We start from the raw sequence: 18,885 nt of genomic DNA on the forward strand, positions 1-18,885 counted from the left end.
CCCTTTAATGAATTTGCAGTTATCCAAGTGTTGAACAGTCAAGATTTTCCAGGCTGTTGGTGTATGCTGCACACTTTTTTCCTGCCTATTTCTGTTTCTTTTTTTGCAGGGTTTCTTTTTCAAAGAGATACTGTGTATCTCTGAGGGCTTTCAGTCCTTGCTCAACCATCCCAATCTGTGCGGTTCAACCTCCTCATCGTACACTGTGTGTAGTAACATGTCAAAAGCACACCACAAAGATCTCTTAAAAAAGAAAATCCCCAATATACATGTGTGAGGCTCCTTTGGTGTTAAGGGCAAATGCCTTGCATCTCCTGCTTTGCACTTAGAGGCAAACCATTGCAAAAGGTGTGGGGAAATCAGTGTCTGGAGAGGGAGACCTGAGCTTTGCCACACTTTAGAGATTTACTGGGAGAAAAAGTGGGCGTTTTCCCATTTCTGTTTATCCAGAGCTTACCTCAGAGCTCCCTTGAGGTCTCCTGGGAGCCTGGCAAGGTAGGGCAGTGAGGAAAGGAAAGGAAAAGCAGGGGTTGGAAGTGATGTCTTGGTTGAGACCTGCTGCTAATTGCTGGTGATTTTATTGCTTTCTTCCTCCCAATGTTTGAGGTGTCAAGACTGTCAGGATCTTAGAAAATAGCTGCCAAAATGATCTGGGCACTTCAGGCTTCTCAAATAAGCCATAAAGAAAACCCACACCAAAATTTCTATGAATAGAACAGAAATGAGTATTTTAGTGAGAGCCTCCATAAAAACTGTGATCACATGAAACTTTAGCGTCTGATCAGCAGCTGCATTAGATCAGTCCCCCCTTCTTTATTGGTCACTGGACAGAGCATGCCCCCAGCTAGTGACCACAGTGCACGTGCTTTAGGACCACCAGGAACTGAAATTATGCGGTTCTTTTGCTGTGGGAATCCCTCAGGCAGCTATTCCTGCCCTTGTTTTAAGCACTGACACTGTAGCACCCTTTGAGATAGGGTGAGCTGTCAGCTAAGAAACAGCTTACCTGCAAGGAGCTGCTTTTTCCAGGTGACTGAGGACACAGAAGGAAAGAGTGAGCAGTGGATTAAGTGGTAGAGAGAAACAGTTTTCGTGTTTTAATTAGCCAAATGAAAAGTGCATTAATTTCCTCCTAGTAATAGTTTCTGTCATCTGAGATATAATGATCTAAAAAAATAGCAGGTCTCTGGCAGTCCTTCCACTGAGCTCTCATTATTCACTCTAATGCATACATATTATTCATAGTCATTAATCATCTGCACCCGCACTGGGATAAAGCCTATTCTGCTGTTAGCTGCCATGTTTTGGGTCAAAAGCCCATCCACTGATGTAGCTCAGACACTTTCATTTTGTTATTGCCAGGACAGTAGCTGCTCTTTGGGAAGCCTTATCTTAACCAGTGGTAAAGGAAGAATATTTAGCTAGATTTTTGAGGTTTTTCCCTTTTCTTTCCCCTTTTTATTTTGTTTTGTTGGTCAGAGAAAGGAGGTGAAGGTTTATCAAGTCCCCTAGGAAATCTGCACTTGCTGTTTCTTCAGGCTTCACTAAATAGTCCTAGATTTGTATTCTTGCCTCTCAGACTCCGTACGGCTTCAGGATGTGACCCAATCACAGTCTTTCATCAGGCATCCCTACTGCCTTATTTTTACCACAGCAGAACTGTAGTCATGGATTAGTGACTATTAGATGCCTCTTTGCAACAACCCCTGTATCCAGGCTCCTACAAACTTCTGTTTCATTGAAGACACTGAGAGCCCTTGACTGCCTAAGGCTTTGGTCCAAACCTCACTGAAGTTAATGAAATAGTGAGTTTTGGTTTTTTTTTTTTTTCATCATTAAAAAACAGAGATTGGTGTGATTTTGGCACATGGAATTATATTCCATGGTGGTATCTGGTATTTAGCCATTTGTATATAGTTAAATTCCTGTACTTCATATTCTGATTTATAGATAAGAAAGTGCCTTCTTTTCTTTTTGGTCAAGAAGTATAATGAAAAGGTACTTTTCCAAATGTTTTCCCAACCTGCAGTCCCCAGCAGGAGCATGCCATTGCTGCTTTGCTCTTGCTGAGTGCTTTGCAAACTTTCCACATATGAAGAGGTTCTTTGGAGTAGGCAAATCAACTACAAAGCACATAAGGATGTTCCTGTTCTGATGTACTTTGGAATGAGAAGTACTCAGAGATGAGAAAGGCTTTGGAGTTACTGTCTAAAAACAATTTTTCAGAAGCTGGTTCTCAAATCATCTTCAGATACTTCTTGTACTAGGCAGCAGCATCAACAAGCTGTGCAAGTGGGATCAGTAAGCTCTTCCCTGTAATTTATGTGGTTTGATGCGTGGTTGCAACTGAGGAACACTGACTGGCATCAGCTTTCAGAGACTTGTGAAGTCGGCAATGCTGCTCACCTTTTTTGTAGTTTGTTCTGTATTTGGGACTGGATGTGCAGCAGCACAATCCACATAGCTGGGGTGGGGTTTTGCCACTTCATTGATGAGCTGTATATATTCTGAGCAAAATACATACTTTGTAGCAGGTATATAAAGTGTACAAAAAAAAGGGCATGTTTTATAGCCTTTGAGAGAATTCCATCAAACCCAAATGCTGTCAGTCTTAATTTATTATCATAATAAAAATACTGTATACAATGTGACTAGGGTTACAAATTCAGTCACTTGAGAGGTTAAGAAATGGTAGAGGAGAAGTTTCCCAAGCAGCCTAATGCAGTGCATAGATGATCCCTTCCTGCTTGCTGCTTTGGGTCAGGGCTAATTATGGCTGTGGTGACCTTTCTGCACTGCTCCCATAGGTCCTCTAGTTCCTGGGGAGTACAAGGTTTCTTATGCAGAAGTTACTGAAAACCAGCCCTGGCTGTGTGTGTGCAGCTCACCCCACACAGGGGAATGTAAACATTGGCTGTTATTGAGCATAATGATTTTATTTTAGTTTGGGAACTAATGCTGTTGCAAAATTAGGACTCAAAGAGGATGCAAAGAGAGAGATGTGAATATCTACAAATCTGAAGCTGTGAATTCCTGCTTTGGGCAGGTTCTGAGCACCATCACCTCCCCAGAAACCAGTGCCCAAAGTACTGAGGCACTGCAGTGGGGAGGCTTGGGGCGGTGAGCTCTGGCACTGAGGGATGGGAAAGCCATCTGTCCTTCCCAGGAGCTACAGAGCAGACCAAGAACCATTATCTCAGCCCATGCTTTCACCCATCTCTAAGAGCTAGTCTCAAAGGCCTAAGAGCATGAAGCTCTGCTCCTGGTTCGTCCTTCCCCACATAAGACCCAGTAATACACAGTACCTTTCATTTTGAGCTTTGGTCCTCGGAGTCTGAGCATCCCTCCATATCTGGAGGCAGTGACCATGAACTTCAGCAAGGAGCTGCAGCAGGTCGTTTAGGCTTCAAAGCAGCACAGTAGAGTGCAGCCCCTGCATGCTTACAGGGTCACCACAGGTCCCTGAAAGCAGTGGGAATGGATTCCCAGGCAGTCATGGCCCTGCCCCAGGAGCAGGCAAAATGGTTAAGGATAACCCAAACACCCACCCAAATCGTGTCTCCTCAGATACATGCTTCACAAAGGAATATTTTGCTGTTAACATCTGTAGTGACTTTATATTCTGTGCATTTTCAATTTTAGTGTTTAAAGCACTGTGTTCCTGCTTGTGCTTGTCATACTCCTTTCCAAGCACGTCTTTGTGAAACCGTAGCCATCACGTAGAATTTTTCATTTCGTATTTATAGGATTGCTGCTGACACATCTCTGTAGACTGGCTTTATTGAGGAAATGCAGCTAGCTTTTGCAATCACACTCTCTCCTAACAATTGCTTTCCCTCCTGGCCATTTCCAGCGGCAGTGGGGCTCATAGGTAGCCTAGCACTTTTCTCCCATAAGGATAGCTCTTGCCACTCAGAATGTGTTGGGAAAGTGGGTGCATTGCTGCTTCTGGAGCGTTATTTGTTACAGCTCACCATGGGGCTGGTGTGCTTGAAGGAGTTCTATCCCTTTCTCACCCGTGCCTTGCCCTGGCCTTACCTTCACCATTTCTTAATTACAAGTGTTATGCTCTGACTTGAATTTAATTCCTATAATTGATGGCTTTCTTCATTGTAGCAGAAGTAACTTTATTTGTGCTTGAACTGTGACTCCCATGATCTGCTGAATATGGATGTCTTGGGGGTGACCCATCACCTATTGGTAAATGACTGTGTATACTGAATGACATACAGGAAAAGGTAGCAGCTCTCTGAGGTTGAAGCTACTGAAGTGTGAGTTTGCTGTCTTTTAGCTCTATTTTTGTAAACCCCGTTTTCAGAGTGCAGTGTCCTTAAAATTGTGAAATAATAGATGGTCAACCAAGGATTACAAAGGCTATCTGGGACATATTCATTGGGGAGCATTGCAGTTGGCCTTTAATCTCTCTGCTTCTTTAGAATTTCATTTAATGCTTTATAGAAACCACAGGTTGCTCTAATCCAGAGAGATTGAGTATTCTTGTGCTTATAGTTGTCTGCTCAAAGAAGATATTTCTTTCTATACCTAACATGAAAAACAGTCCTGTAGCTGTTGATCTATTTAGCACAGAAAGCACAGATGTTGTGCAGTTCTGAATACCTTCTTCTTCAAAAAGACTTCCAAAAATATCTGGGCTTTTTAGATGCTAGGGATTTTGCTCTTTACATCTATACTGTGCGCCTTATAGAGATTGCAGAGCTGTGTGTTTTAGTCCTCTCCCAGTGCCATAAATTGCTACAGTAACCTCCTCACCTAGTATGAGCTCGGGGATGGGCTCAACAGCCCTCCTCTCTTTGTCACCACTGTCCAAATCGTGTCTAGCTCTGCTTCATCCCATCACTGTCAAACTCTCCAGTTTCCCCAGTGTGCTGAAGGCTTTTATGGTACTGGGACCACCAGTTATGTAGCACTGTTCTCTAAATGCTTTTAGTGGCAGAGCAAGCTCTGTCTCTGCAACTGGAGATGAGGTATCCATCCCTGTGCATGTATCACCTTCTTAGTCTTCTGAAGAAAAAAACCCCAAACACCATAATTTATGCCTGTAATAGATTACCTGTGCTGCAGGAAATGCCTGGCTGGGTGCGCATTGATCAGCAGAAAATGCTCTCCTATTGTCTTCCTTTGGGAATGTAAATTCCTAATCCCTTCTCTGAGCACTACCTGGCCTGCACTTGTATTTTGTAAAGCCAGCCGTGGCCAGTTGCTTGCCAGCAGCTCCCAGCTGTGACATGACAGCAGTACACTTGCTGCAGTCCCTCAGAAATGATTTGGGTTTTAAAGCATTTTGTCAGGGAGAAGAGGTGGGGAGGGCAGTTCACCTCTGTTTTCAGGCAATCTGCGTTTAGCATTGGGGTGATGCTGAACAATGCTGTGTGGGAGTTAGGTGGAAAAGCAGATATGTCAGGGGCTGTTTCCAAGGGTTTGCTTTCCCTAGTAGTTGTCTAGTTTGCCCAGGTTGCTGCAGTAAGTGTTGTTACAAGAGCAAGAAAAGGCTTAAAACAGTCATAAAAGTTGTTTGTGTTCTCCAGGAGTTTTGCAACCCCTGTTTTGTCCAGAGAGATGGAGAAGAGAGCCCCAGCCGGCACCACTGGCTGCGGGGCTGGGTGCCTGCACTCCCAGCAACAGAGGGACACTATTTCTCTCTCAGCATGCTGAAGCTCTGCCTGGGCCTGTATCATTGCATACGGTTTTGTGGCTGAGGATGAGTACTATGCTTGTTGGCAAGCCATTTCAGGACAGGTCTGTTTCTCTGTGTATGTAGTGCCTGGCACATTTTTCATGGGCTGTCTGCTACAGTGTAACACTAATGAGGTAATTACAGGGCTCAGGCAGTGTCAGTGCACCACATACCATTCAGATTAGATATGGCTCTTGAACAAGCTCTTTGCAAAAGGGGGTGCAAGCTGGGGTGGCTTCCAGCCCATTTGCAGGGACAAGGAGCAGGCTGGTGTTCAGTGGCCGCAGCTCAGCTGATGCAAGGGAATTCGGGGTGCTGCTCCTGCCTCCTGTGCCAACAGGGAGAGTAGTCCAGCTAGCTATACCTTACCATGGGCATTAAGGGCATAATACAGTGGGAAACAGAGAAGTAGAGGCCTGGCAGCAACCCCTGCTGCTGGTTGCTGCTGCTGCTGCTCCTGTCTGGCAGGAGTGCAGTGATGCACAGCTGTGGTTTCCTCCTCTGGTGCAGGGGCTGGAAGTGAGGAGGTGCCACAGCAGAGGGTTGTCAGCAGGTGTGATGTGGGCGTAAGGGACAGGCACAGCATGGGGGACTCATGTTTAATAGCTATGCAAATGCAGGGGTGACAAGGCTTGAAGAGACACATTTGCTCCTGACACATCAGCATCACAGCACTGGTGTTAGCCAGAGGGGGAGAAGCAACACCATCTGTAGTGATCTACATTGCTTCTTTCTGGTTTTCTTCACCTGGAATAGAATCCAAAATAAAAAATTAAAGTCTGGTCCTAGCGTTATAATTTTCTTTATATATTGTGACACGTGATGCAATTTGGATCTTAACAAAATGAGACAGATGGGGACTTTTAAAATACATTTTAATGAATTTAAGAACTTGCTAAGAAAAGTGTTTGGGCAGAAGCACGGCATAGATCAGTGACAGAACTCTTATAGAATCTCAGCTGTCTGTCACAGGATTTCACTTATATTAATAACAATTATTACATCACAGGGATGTAATTTTTTACCATTTATTACTATAATTATTTATCCAATATCATATTAATATGAATTATTATATTGGTTTCAGGTCCTCTTGTCAACCTCCACTGACCAAATATTAAGTGACATGGTGTTTTGTGAGCTGAACGCAGACCTGGCTCAGCTTTCTCACATCCACCAGAGAACTTCAGACAGCATGTGCAGCCCTGCTGCTGCCCTTCCCACAGCACGCTCCCAGACCTGTCACAACAAGTTATTTGTAAACACCAAGACACCTAATGTCACAACAGTATCAGTCTGCATGCGAAGGGCACTAGGAAGCCGTGAGAGACAGACAGTGGTGTGTTAGTAGTAAGAGGCAAAAGAAAGAGGCTCCTCCAAAGCCCCTATTCATAAGCTTAGCACAATAGAGTAATGCAGCGTTAGGGAAATTTAAGCTGGTGCTGAAAGCTAGTGTGCTTTGCTGCTTTTTTACTCAAGGGATGGCTTTTATCCTGAACTCTAATGCTTATGATATTTCAGACATGGCTTGCTTTGCTAGGTCATGTGAATGATGAATATCGCACTGTTTAGAGGTTTCTAGTAAATGAAACACACATGGGAATGAATGCAGATATAGATCTTTTGCGTCAAACCCAGCTTTATCAGGGCTCAGTGAGATATCCTTTTCAAGGGCCTACAGCAATTGAAAAGAAATTAGAATTTCATTGTATTTTCCATTTCCATTAACCATCCCGTAGATACACACGAAAGTCCACATGGGAAAAACTCACTGCACATTCACTGTGTAGCTGTTGTAATACAAAAGCATGGGATAGCAACAAAGCAAAATTTCAGTTGGTTACTTGAAATTTAGAGACACTTCAGGCCTTAAGAAAGAACGGAAAGCCACTCTGTCCTGTTATTAAAAAAGGTATGTTGCTACAGAAATAGGAAATGCTTCCTTTTCACCGCATGGGCAGGTAACAGTACCAGGAAGAAGATTTCAGAAAGCTGCAGTAGAACCACAGAATGCTTTGGGTTGGAAAGGACCTTAAGATCATCATGTTCCAACCCCCCTGTCATGGGCAGGGACACCTCACACTAAACCATGCCCCCCAGGGCTCTGTTCACCCTGGCCTTGAACACTGCCATGGATGGAGCATTTACCACTTCTTTGGGCAACCCATTCCAGTGCCTCACCACCCCCGCAGCAAAGAGCTTCTTCCTTATATCCAATCTAAACTTCCCCTGTTTAAGTTTGAACCTGTTGCCTCTTGTGATAGCTGAAAGCTGCCCCTCCTAAAGAAACAGGTCCTGCTCATGTTTGAGAGTGACAGAGCTCTGCACAAGGTTTTTTTCTTTATCTACCAGTGGGGTTATCGGTGAAGCAGTGAGACGAAGGGGAATCGTGCACCCCTTCCGTGTCAAGGTCTGGCAAGTCCAAAGCTGCAAAAAGTTGAGTGGGAAACTGCAAGCAATGGCCTGTGGAGCCGGATTTGTGTGGACGGGAACCACAGAGATTCCCTGCTTTTTTCATCCTCTACCATAATCTTCCCACGTGGTCCTGCACAGTGCCTGGAAAACACTTGCAGTGAGGCGTTCCTGAGCAGTGATTAACAATGCAGTTAATGAACACTGGTTTACATCTCTTGGGGATAAATCCACCTTCTGACCATCTGTTACAAAGTGGATCTGGTTTTCTTCTGATTCACATTCACGCCAAGCAGAATTACCTTCACTGAAATCACTGGTGTTTCTTGGAGAGTAACTGCTGTGAAAGAGTTGGTCCATCAGTAAGATCTCCCAATGAGTCATGTAGATTAGGGCAGAGATTATGTGTCTCTGGATGTTTTGTTCATTCTTGACCATGAGGGTGTTCAACAGTTATCAAAAAGTTACCTCTTATGTAGAATTGACAGTGTGTAACTCTGATGGTATTAGCCTTGCAGATACCTGTAATCTGAAAGCAGCCTGCTTCACCTACCACTGTATTTAGAGCAAGTGGATTTGGTCACTTGTGCCTATCCCTTTTTTTTTTTAAGTAGAGTTAGATCTCTCACTGACAACATTTTCTAATGAATGCAAGTGAAACTTGTGATTATCCATTTCAAAGCAATCTGTAGCAAGCCATCAGTGTGCACAGAACATTATTTATACATCTTATAAGCCCAAGTGATGCTGTGCATAATTCCTCACATCACAGTGATAGAAATTGCCTTCAGGGGTGGACTTTTCAAGCCAGCCTCCTTGTTTTTAAGTTGCAGACATTGCCACTTCAATGGCTGACTACTTGATTTTGTAGGTTCAGTTTGATGTGCATATGATAGCAAGCCCACGCTTGCCTGCAAATGCCAGAATGCACCAAAAATTACTTGCTTCTCTTAATAGCAGTGAATAAAGTGACAGGCTGGCAGCTGTTAGAGACTCTGGTTCTCTCTTCTTATTTTCCAAGTCCTTCTTCACTGCTGCCTGTTTGCAGCTCTATTCTCATCCTACTCAGCACTTGCCTCAGTATGAAAACTTGGGGCACATCATGTATTTACATGTATGACTGCCTTTAACTCAAACTTTATTACCATGTCTTGATCAACCTCTAATTCTAGTGCATTGATTCCTGCTTACTGTTCCGAATGTGGGTGGTCTCACTCTCACTTGTCAGTTTGCAGGACTTCTTAGACCTTTTAAAAATGGAATTCACAAAAAGACACAAATTATCTCTTCCTGCCCATACTAGGCTCCTAGGGAAAGGAAAATAATTGTGTCTCTTCCTGTTGTTATTATTGTAGTCTCTACATCCAATAATCTTTTGGGAAATTTAGCTTTTATAACACTGAGCAATTTATTACCCCATATATTAGATCTCCTTGGTAGCCAAGAGGTACGGTGACAAATTGCAGTGAAGCTGTAGAGATAGAAAATATCCAGCGAGTAATCTCTTTCCTTACAGACTAAGTTAAACAAAGGACTAATAAAATCTTGCTTAACCATCCATCATTGAAAGACTTTTTGGTAGATGGCCATCTCTGGTTGGTCTCTTGACTATAAAAAGTAGTATAGAAATGTTTCTTATAGCATGAATTCATATCAGCTTGTGATGTCAATCTGTATCTCAAATAAAAACACTCCTTTATTGCACCATTTTACATTTTAAATAATTTGAGTTTTTAGCACATTCTACCTGCTTTTTGCAGTTGCAGCCTCTGCCGTCAGTCCAACCAAAATATCAGGTATGTTGGTTGGTGTTTGATACATAGGTGCAGCCTGGTACCACAGTGGTGAAATGGAGATCTTTCCTTGCTCTTATAGGGCTTAGAGGGTTTTGGCCAAGCAGCCTTCTGTTGCCATGCCTGTGTTTCTAGTTCTCCACTGAGTAAAGGCTGGGAGGTTTCTCCCTGTAATACACTGATAGTCCCCAGAGGTAAATATTCCATTCTATTTCTTACACCAAGGACAGACTCAGCCTAAGGTTGAGTCTCTGTCTTATGGAAATATAAAACAATCTGCCAGCCGAGCACTGATCACAAGGTTGTTCTTACGCAAATCCAAACAGGACGTGTGAAAATGCTTACAGCAACACCCTATTTATGGCAATATGTTACAAACTTGTTAGTCTCTGTCTGTGAAATCAGTTTTTTCAGTGAGGAGTAGACTTTACAGCTTCAAAAACCAGATCACTACCTGCCTGTCTCTCAGTCTGTGATCCGTGTCTCTTACCTAAATCTTAATTCCCTTCCCCTTATTATGCTGTACAATAGAGTAAGGGTTTTATTGCTTTCTCTTGCACACTGCAACCGATGCATTTATATCCCCTTCTCAAGTTGGATGTGCCTAAATGTAACCTTTAACCTATAGGTAAGAGCAAGAGGTTTTTAGGATTTGGCACCGTGTTTTGCATTTCTAGCATGACTGGTAGCTGTTTGCTACAATTGTGCTTTGAGGTCTCTGCAGAAATTAGTAGTCTCATCCCTGACTCTGAGGGTTTACAAATTAAGTGCAGTAGCCGGACAGCCTCCTTCTGCTCAAGCTAGTCTTGCTTGAACTCACATGGAAGAGCAGTGAGTGCGAGGGCCAGGGCTATGCCCCTTATCCCTTCAAGCATAGTGACCATTCTTGCACACAGGGGCGTGATGCTGCTGACTGGTGACTGCTTTCAGTTGCATGTCTGCTTCCAGAATAACACCACATTTAGAAAAAAGAGAAAACAGTAACTGTTTATCCTGGCTAAGCTTGTGTAACAGGTTTTCATAGGATTCTATGATTCTGTGATTCATGTGATGTTTTTAGTGTTTGAAGTCTTTTTTTTTCATTAAACTGTTTCATTATCCAGAAAAAAAACCACATTTCTGTTACTCAGCTTCATCAGTTATAGAAAAACACTGGATTAAAGTAGAGAGCAGATTAGCAAAAATAAACTGTAGTATGTCTTGGGCATATGGTGCCATGTATGAATGGGTTTTAACTACTTAACTGTGTATAACAAAGAGCAGAAGGAGAGATTTGTCTTAGCGTGCAATAATTATAATTTGCAGTAGCTGCATAGCTTAACAGTCGGAAACCACAAATCCATGGAAAGCTTTTGGTTAGGATTTGCTTAGGGTGTGTGCTCCCATCCCTGAGCTCATGTTGTGTTTTCTGCCAACTGACGGCCAGGCATAAGACTGGACTTAGCTAATTAACAGGATGCCTCTCCCTCCTTTCCCTTCCTCTTTGCTGGGTTCATGTTTTGCAGCACTGGGTTAGTGTGGGTTACAGAGACTGGGATTTAGCCCATTCGATATGGGAGTTGGTGCTGGGCCAGGCATGCTTCCCCATCTCATGGGCCGGAGGGGAGGCACACTGTGGACAAGCCCATGATGGCCTGGGCTTCACCTCAGCTGGAGATTTTCTGTGCAGAGCAAATATAAACAGAAGAAATAAATAAAAGAGGCCACAATGTCAGGGTGATTGCTGGGGAGTATCATCCTTCAGGCTCTGGGCACAGACAAAGCAATACAGCCAGCTTTGAATTCAGATGACTCTGCAGTTTCTAGCTTCCCACTTTTTTTTGTGTAATATCTATCATTCCTCTCTGATACTTCAACCTACAAAAGTCAAATTTATGCCTTTTCTAAATAAGCCCAGCTCACACTGGCATGAACTTCATTCCAAGACAGAAATCAGTGCAGACACTGATAATATCCTTGTGGTGCTCCACCTTCTCATTCTCAGGAAAACTGTGCTTTTCCATTTGGGTGCTAAGAGGTTTCTGAAAACCAAGCAGTGGTGATGACATCATTTCCATGTCTCAAAAAAAACTGCTTGCAAAGGGATATAAAGAGTTGCAAAGCAAATCAAATCGAATTTATAACTGAAATTCAGAAATACCTGGAGAATCACCTGGTCTTTATCTAGGCTCCTCAATACATTTGCTAGCGTGGATTAACCAATGATGTTACACCACATAGTTTAAAATGTGCATGACCTTCCCGTTTTTTTGGGGGTTGCTTTCCTCTGACGTTTCCACAATGTGTTTCACATCCACCGTGAGTAACATTCTTGGAGCTCTGCCCTAGATTAATCAAACATAAATCATTGCCCCATGCAAAAAAGAAAGCTTTGCCAAAAGTTGTGGTGATCCAGAAGAAAAGAGGGCGTTTTTTTTCCTCTGTGAACTTTTGAATGATTTTGTTCCCTTTGCCTTTTGGTGGGAAATTTTGTGCATTGAAAAATTCACTGGCAAGGCACTGATCATCCTGGGATTTTAGTGATTATTACAAAAAAATCAAATCCCCAGCTGGTCAGGAGAATATTCTTGCTTTCTCCTAAATCAGGTTTATAGTGGTGAACCCTGCCAAACTTGCAGCTTTGTGTTTTGCTTATCGATAACTCGGCATTGCTTCTGTTGCAGAGCTCCCTGAAGAGAAGAGGCAGCAGAGAAATGCACAAAGAAAAAAAGGCATTTACCCAGGTATGGTTTCCATAAATGTGCAATTTTGAGCAAAATCACACGATCAACCTCAGAATTTCTTTTTACGGGTGTTGACAGGGCTGTCAGGCACATTAACTAGAGTGCAATTAGGCCTTAATCTACTGAGACCTCCCAGAGATAATGTAGAAGCAATTTAAGACACAAGCGTGATCTCTAAACCATGCAGTTTCTCGGGCTCCTCGTGCTTGTATCCACAGATTCAGGCTGCAGTTTTCTACCAGAAGAGAAAATCACCTTGCCTCACAAAGTAATTGGATCACAGCTTAGGGACTAAATACATTTACATGCGGTGCCAAAGACTTTGTGCTAATCAGCATCTTGGCCGGGAATGCAGTTCACACGCAACAGCACCTCATGAACTCTCGTGTGCAGCCTGGGGTTTGATGTCTCTGGTGTCGAGGGGCAGCACACAAACTTGTGCTCCCCCAAGCTAGGACACAAGACAGAGCCCAAGCTACCCACTCAGCCTCACTTTGCACTCCCATTTTATTGGAATCCCGGAGGCTGATCCTTCTCAGGAAAGTGGTCTGCCCAGTTTCCTCTGCTTTTTGTGCTGACTGTAGGAGTTAAAGCTTTTCCCGGCACCCGTATGGTTACTGTTTATAGCCGGAGAGATGGAGATAGTGTTTCTTCTTGCTGGGAAAGGAGCCAAGACCGACATTGTGCCTTCCTTAGAGAAACCTTGCACCTCCCCTGCTGCCTCTCAGCAGGCTGAGTGTACACAGCCAAGACCTGGGGGCTGTCTCTGAGTCGATGGAGTCTTCAAATCCATTGATTTGTAATAATAACCTGACTGAATAATTACTGTAGGTTGCACTTGGGTGGGTAGAACGGACAGCTGAGTGGACAGACATGGGGCTTAGGGTGACCGGAGGCTGCAGCTTGCTTTCCTGGGACACAGCAGATCAAGCTTCCCCACTCAGCCTATAGAAGCACGGCTTAATCAGACCTTAAAATGGGGCACTGGGCAGCATTTCCTGCAGCATCTGCAATGAAGAATTGTTGAAGTAAGTTGTCAGTCAGGTCAGAGAGTTTATGTTTCTGCAAGTCTGTAAAATAGATGGATGAAATATATGTATATATGCCCACACACATGGAGATTGCAGATGAATCTACATGAAGATACAGTTGTGTCCACTGGGGTTTGTGGGCGGCACTGTCCTTCCTTTACTCATTCCTGGAAATACAGAGCAGTGCAGAGGGAATGGATTCCTTGTGTTTGTTTCCTCTGCCCAAATCCAGGCATTAAAAGCAGCTGCAGTTTGCTGTGGAAAGCCCTAAAAATGACTTCACAAAATTAGCCAAATAACCATGGGTCAGCTGTGCACCATTCGCAACATGGGGAAATGGTCTGGGAAACCGCATAGGGAAAAAACCCAACCTTTATGCTGTATACAAACAATGTAATTTGAGGAAGCAGAGGGTTTAGACTTGAAAATGAAAACCATTGCAACAGCACTATGCAAGGTAGCTGTTTTCTTCAGCAGTTCTTTAGGGTAGGAAAGTCTGAGAAAAAGTACTATATATATCGACATGGCCCAGCCTATAGGTGCGTGTCCCAGCTATCTCTCAACTCTCAGGTGTTACTCAGAGGTGTCTCCAAACCCTGATATCCAATTAGAGGCATGTGCTGGTTGAGACCAGAGTGCACCACAAGTTCCCAGTCTGGTCAAACAGCTGCCAGGTCCTGGGGCATGGCCTAAAAGGATAGGTACAGACGTAGCCTGGAAGGTTCAAAGTGCTACTCTTTAGCAACAGCCTAACCCTAAGTACCTAACATAAGTTTAGATCCCCATTACATATTTTGTGAGAAGCAACCTCAAGCTTACTTAGGTTCTGTGCATCCTCATACTCACAGATATGTGCAGCATATGGCAAGAGTGATGTTTTTACTTCCTGAGAGCTAGCTCATCATGAATATTAGCTGGAACATTGCACCCACTGCAGGGCACACCAAGTAAAAAATACGTGTGAAATCGATTGTCTTGAAGCTGTGTAAAAGCAGAATTCGTAGTAGCGCTTACCCACCTCTAGCAGTACTGAAGGAAAAGTTTTTATTCAGCAGAATTGCAAAACGGAGCTTCTTGGAAAGTACCAGGCACCAGCCAAAACACAAAGAAAAGTGGTTCTCCAGCGCAAGGTAGGAATGCTGGCACTCAGCCAGATGCTTGGGTGCTGGTCGTACTGCCCTGTCGTCAGATTTGCAACCCCAATACCGCTTACCCATCTTCTGCCTGACAGCTCCTTTGAGCCGGTGGTGGTGGTAGAGGAGATGGCCTTGGTCTCACTCTATCTTTGTGTCTCCTTGCCAGAAAAGAAATATCATATTTGGGAATTTTTGATCAGCTCTTCATTCTCATCACACCATTTACATTACAGAATCACTTTAAGTTCTTTCCTTTGAGTTTCATTTCTTTATCTCCACGTTCTACATTTGTCTGAATTAGACTGCAGGCTCTGCAGGGAGGGATCTGGATTTTTTCCTTCTGTTTTGTTTTTTTTTTTATCCCCATTAGCATCCCTCTGAAGTGCCATGCAGAGCTGCGGTGCTATTGCATGCAAATAATCATTATCAGTAGTCATTAATTCCCATTTATCCTTAACAGTCTCTTAAAGTCCATGACAAGCACCATGACTGATAGAACATTTTTGCACGGTCATTCTTTCTTTTCTTTCTATATAGCCTGCCCCACATATGTTTTTCAGGAAAGCATCCACGTCCTGGATGTGTAATAAAATCAGACTACCACAGCCCTTATTTAGCCCCTAAGTTTTGAGCCTCTTGTTCTTCCAAAAAGACAGAAAGACTATTCTCTCCCTCCCCCCTTTCTTTTCATTTTTTATTTAACTAATAATGAACTATTCTTATTTTTGGTGATTTGGCCTCTGCTTATTTTGCCTTGTATGTCAAAACTCTACTTGCCTGTGTGGGTGTCTCGCTTTCTTGCTGTTTCTGCTTTGTTTCAACTGATCAAGAAATCACTGATATTTCTGTATGCAAAGTTTCAGAGGGACAGATGCATGAAGGTTGGAGTCCTACCCTTCTGGCATGCTTAGATCTGGCTGATAAATCTGTCCTGACCATTCTTTTCCTTTGGAAAAAAAAGCTGTCTAGGGAATGAGATTTTCAGTAGTCATGGTCCCTGGCAGCGAAGCAGGGAAGATCTAGAGCTTTCTCACCTTTCCAGATGGGATCTTTGTTTAGTAGGCAAGATTAACCTCCATCAGCTCTGTTGTTTTGTATGAGGCTTGTGTTTGTTCAATGAAAGAAATCTCATTTGTTTCAGCTCTTGCAAAAAAAAAATCTACAAATGTGGTCCTTTTTTTTCATAGACAAAACCTAGCAATAAAATAGTGCTGTTTTGAGAAGTTAACAGTCATTTCATCCTGCCCTAATAACATGCTAATTCTGCAGATGCATTGAGTCGTGCAGTGATGCTGAGCAAAAACACTGGGGCCCTGAGCCCAAACCCAGCAAAGCCTTTCCCTTTTCTTCAAAGCTTCAAAATGCTGAGTCCCAAATGTGCCTGGGTGACTGTTGTTTATACTGTTTGAAATGCAGTGAGTGTCAGACTGGAACCCTCCCTGACCCCAGGGGAGGAGCTGGCCCCTAATGCTCCCAGCTGGGGTGAGATCTGAGGGCAGGCTGGCCCTTCCACATGGGCAGTGGTCCAGCCAGGGAGCTGTGAGCTTCCAGCTAGTGCCACTGATGGCTGGGTGCTTGCAGCCAAAGAAGCACAGGGAAGAATGTTGCATTACAAAGACAGAATGAGGAAAATATCAGATATCATTATTTCCAAGCTATTAACAGATAAATAAACTGGAGTGGTCACCCCACCTGTGAGCTCTGACATGCAGCACTGGTCTAGTTGTAACTTTCCATGTGATCCTTGTATTTCCCTAAAAGCAAATCCTGCAGCTGGGGATAAACTGATTCTTGATGATAGGAAAAACAGAGCTCAGGTATTGTGCAACCCTGATCAAAGATGATGCCTTAATCATACAGCCCTATCTGGCCAGAGCAACCAAGATTCAGAGTGACTCCAGTGGAGGCTGCATGGTGTTTTGCCAGGTTTTAACCTGATACTTAATTTGCAGTTTCAAGTCATAAAGAGAAAAGCAATTTGCAAATACATGTGTGAATAGGAGGTGTATGTATGTGAGCAGGCAATAGAGAAGAAAGAAAGCCCATCTTGTAGAGGCTCTGCTTCCAATTGATTATATGCACCTTGATGATATTCATAGAAAGCTCACATTTCTGGTGCCAAACACAAGATGTGCAGAATTTTAGTCAGTCAGCTGATCAACTGATTGCAGCTGTGTTTGACTCCTGAAACCCACATATTAACAGACATTTTGACTATTGTTTACCACAGTAATGTTATTAACATTTAAGAGAATTATTTTACTATTTACTATATTAAAATCCCAACCTGCACCCAGCAGAATCAGTAAGAAAGCTGATGGAGTTCAGAAGTATACAACCAATTTCTTTTGTGTCTGTTTAGTTATTAATGGCTGAAATTAAGATATAAGTAGTATATATCTAAGTAGAATGGAGCAAAATAAATCTAGGTAACATAAAAGACACTGTTCCCAATGTGCCTCAGATTGCCGAGTCGTAATTAGTTTTGTAACATTTTTATTTCCTTTTTTTAATAGCCTCATATGGGTGAACAATTAAAGTCAGTCATGTTTGCTTCTGGATTTGTTTGCCATTATTAGGAGTTATAACAAAACAGTGTTTGTGAAAGATAGTGGTGCTCCAGAGACTGAAATGAAGTTTCCATAGATACTTGCACATATGTCCACATGGCCTACCAACAATGATAAAACCTGCTGTCTCAAGAGATCATCTTTCAAAGCCTGCCTTCCATTATACTGCTAATGCTGATAAATGTGTCTGTCTCCTACAGGCCAAGTGGCTGTATCTCCATGACAATTCTCAGAAGTGATTCATGCAAAGAAATTGTTCATCGGCTTAGAATTTGCTTAACCTTGTCTCCTATTTCAGCACAATACACACTGGAGTTTTTATTTGAGTTGAGATGCAGCACTTTGAAATGCCCAGCACACACGAAAAGATCAAACTCTCATTTAATACCCTGGTGCTTCACAAAAAGTGCAAGTTTTCACATGGGATGGATTTGGATGTTACCATGGTTTAATGATTTTTTTTTCTTTCGTTTTCACGTGTTTTCTCCAATCTCCCTTGTGAACAGTTGTCCATACCAGAAACAGTGATCACAATCTGGTCCATCCTAATAATAACAGCAGCAGAGACAGCAATGTGCTTCCTATTTGGAAAAGGAAATAGGCATTCTGTCTATTTCACAGCATTGTGAGGTCAGAGTAATGAAAGTCTTCTCTCTGCAAGACAACTCTGCAGCTTAGCAATCTTTTTTTATGCTTTCTAGCTGAAGGAGCCTGAGATTTGGGATTATGATGAGTAAGTTCATCTGAGTAGTCTTTGTTTCATCATGCTAAAAGGGAGCAGATGTATCATTAAACATAAATGGAACAGAAAGTGCCAACAAATCATAGTCTTTCATTTGGATCATTTTTTCTAGTGGAAGGGGTCCCTGCCCATGCAGAGGGATTAGAACTAGATGATCTTTAAGGTCCCTTTCAACCCAAAGCATTTTGTGATTCTATGATTTTATAGTTCTGTGTTTATTTTCCACGAAATTTGCTCAGTATCTGAGGAAAACTAAACATTGTGCTGGCACTTTTGCATCACTGAACACTTGCAAAAGGCACACGTGATTTCCCCCCCCCTCTTTAACTCAGGTCAGGCTGCTTTGCCAGTTTAACCAGGACCAAGAGATGTGTCTCAGTTGTGTGGTTTGCGCAGCTCTGTTTGTGTGTTGTTTGCATACCTAAAAGATACAGCTCAAAGGGTGGGGAGGAGAAGACTTTGCAAAATAAGATGCTCTATTGTAATATAATCTGGGGGGGGGGGGGCTTGATTATTCTTGGCAGGAGGACAGTGCTGATTTGAAGTGCCAGCTCCAGTTTGCCAAAGAGGAGGCAGCGCTGATGCGTAAGAAGATGGCCAAACTGGGGAAGGAGAAGGACGAACTGGAGCAAGAGCTCCAGAAGTATAAGTCCATCTATGGAGATGTGGACAGTCCCCTGCCTACCGGGGAGGCAGGGGGCCCACCCAGCACCAGGGAGGCTGAGCTGAAGCTTCGTTTGAAGTTGGTGGAGGAGGAAGCCAACATACTGGGCAGGAAAATAG

At 43.1% G+C, this 18,885-nt stretch overlaps 1 protein-coding gene across 5 annotated transcripts in view; it reads left to right on the top strand.

Moving 5' to 3' along the window:
• MTCL1 (microtubule crosslinking factor 1) overlaps nucleotides 1–18,885 on the top strand; it is a 107,329-nt gene that overhangs the window by 42,640 nt on the left and 45,804 nt on the right. For 2 of the 5 annotated variants that reach the window (XM_031052989.2, XM_031052988.2), the window contains exons 4-6: nucleotides 12,564–12,623; nucleotides 14,707–14,784; nucleotides 18,627–18,885. The exon at nucleotides 18,627–18,885 is cut by the window's right edge and continues 1,067 nt beyond it. In XM_031052989.2, coding sequence (XP_030908849.2) covers nucleotides 12,564–12,623; nucleotides 14,707–14,784; nucleotides 18,627–18,885 — 397 coding nt within the window. The remainder of the gene's footprint in view (nucleotides 1–12,563; nucleotides 12,624–14,706; nucleotides 14,785–18,626) is intronic. The other 3 variants (XM_031052990.2, XM_013130113.3, XM_031052987.2) reach the window with 2 other exon arrangements.

Source organism: Melopsittacus undulatus, chromosome 1 (genome assembly GCF_012275295.1).
Source record: "Melopsittacus undulatus isolate bMelUnd1 chromosome 1, bMelUnd1.mat.Z, whole genome shotgun sequence".
Lineage (NCBI taxonomy): Eukaryota > Metazoa > Chordata > Aves > Psittaciformes > Psittaculidae > Melopsittacus > Melopsittacus undulatus.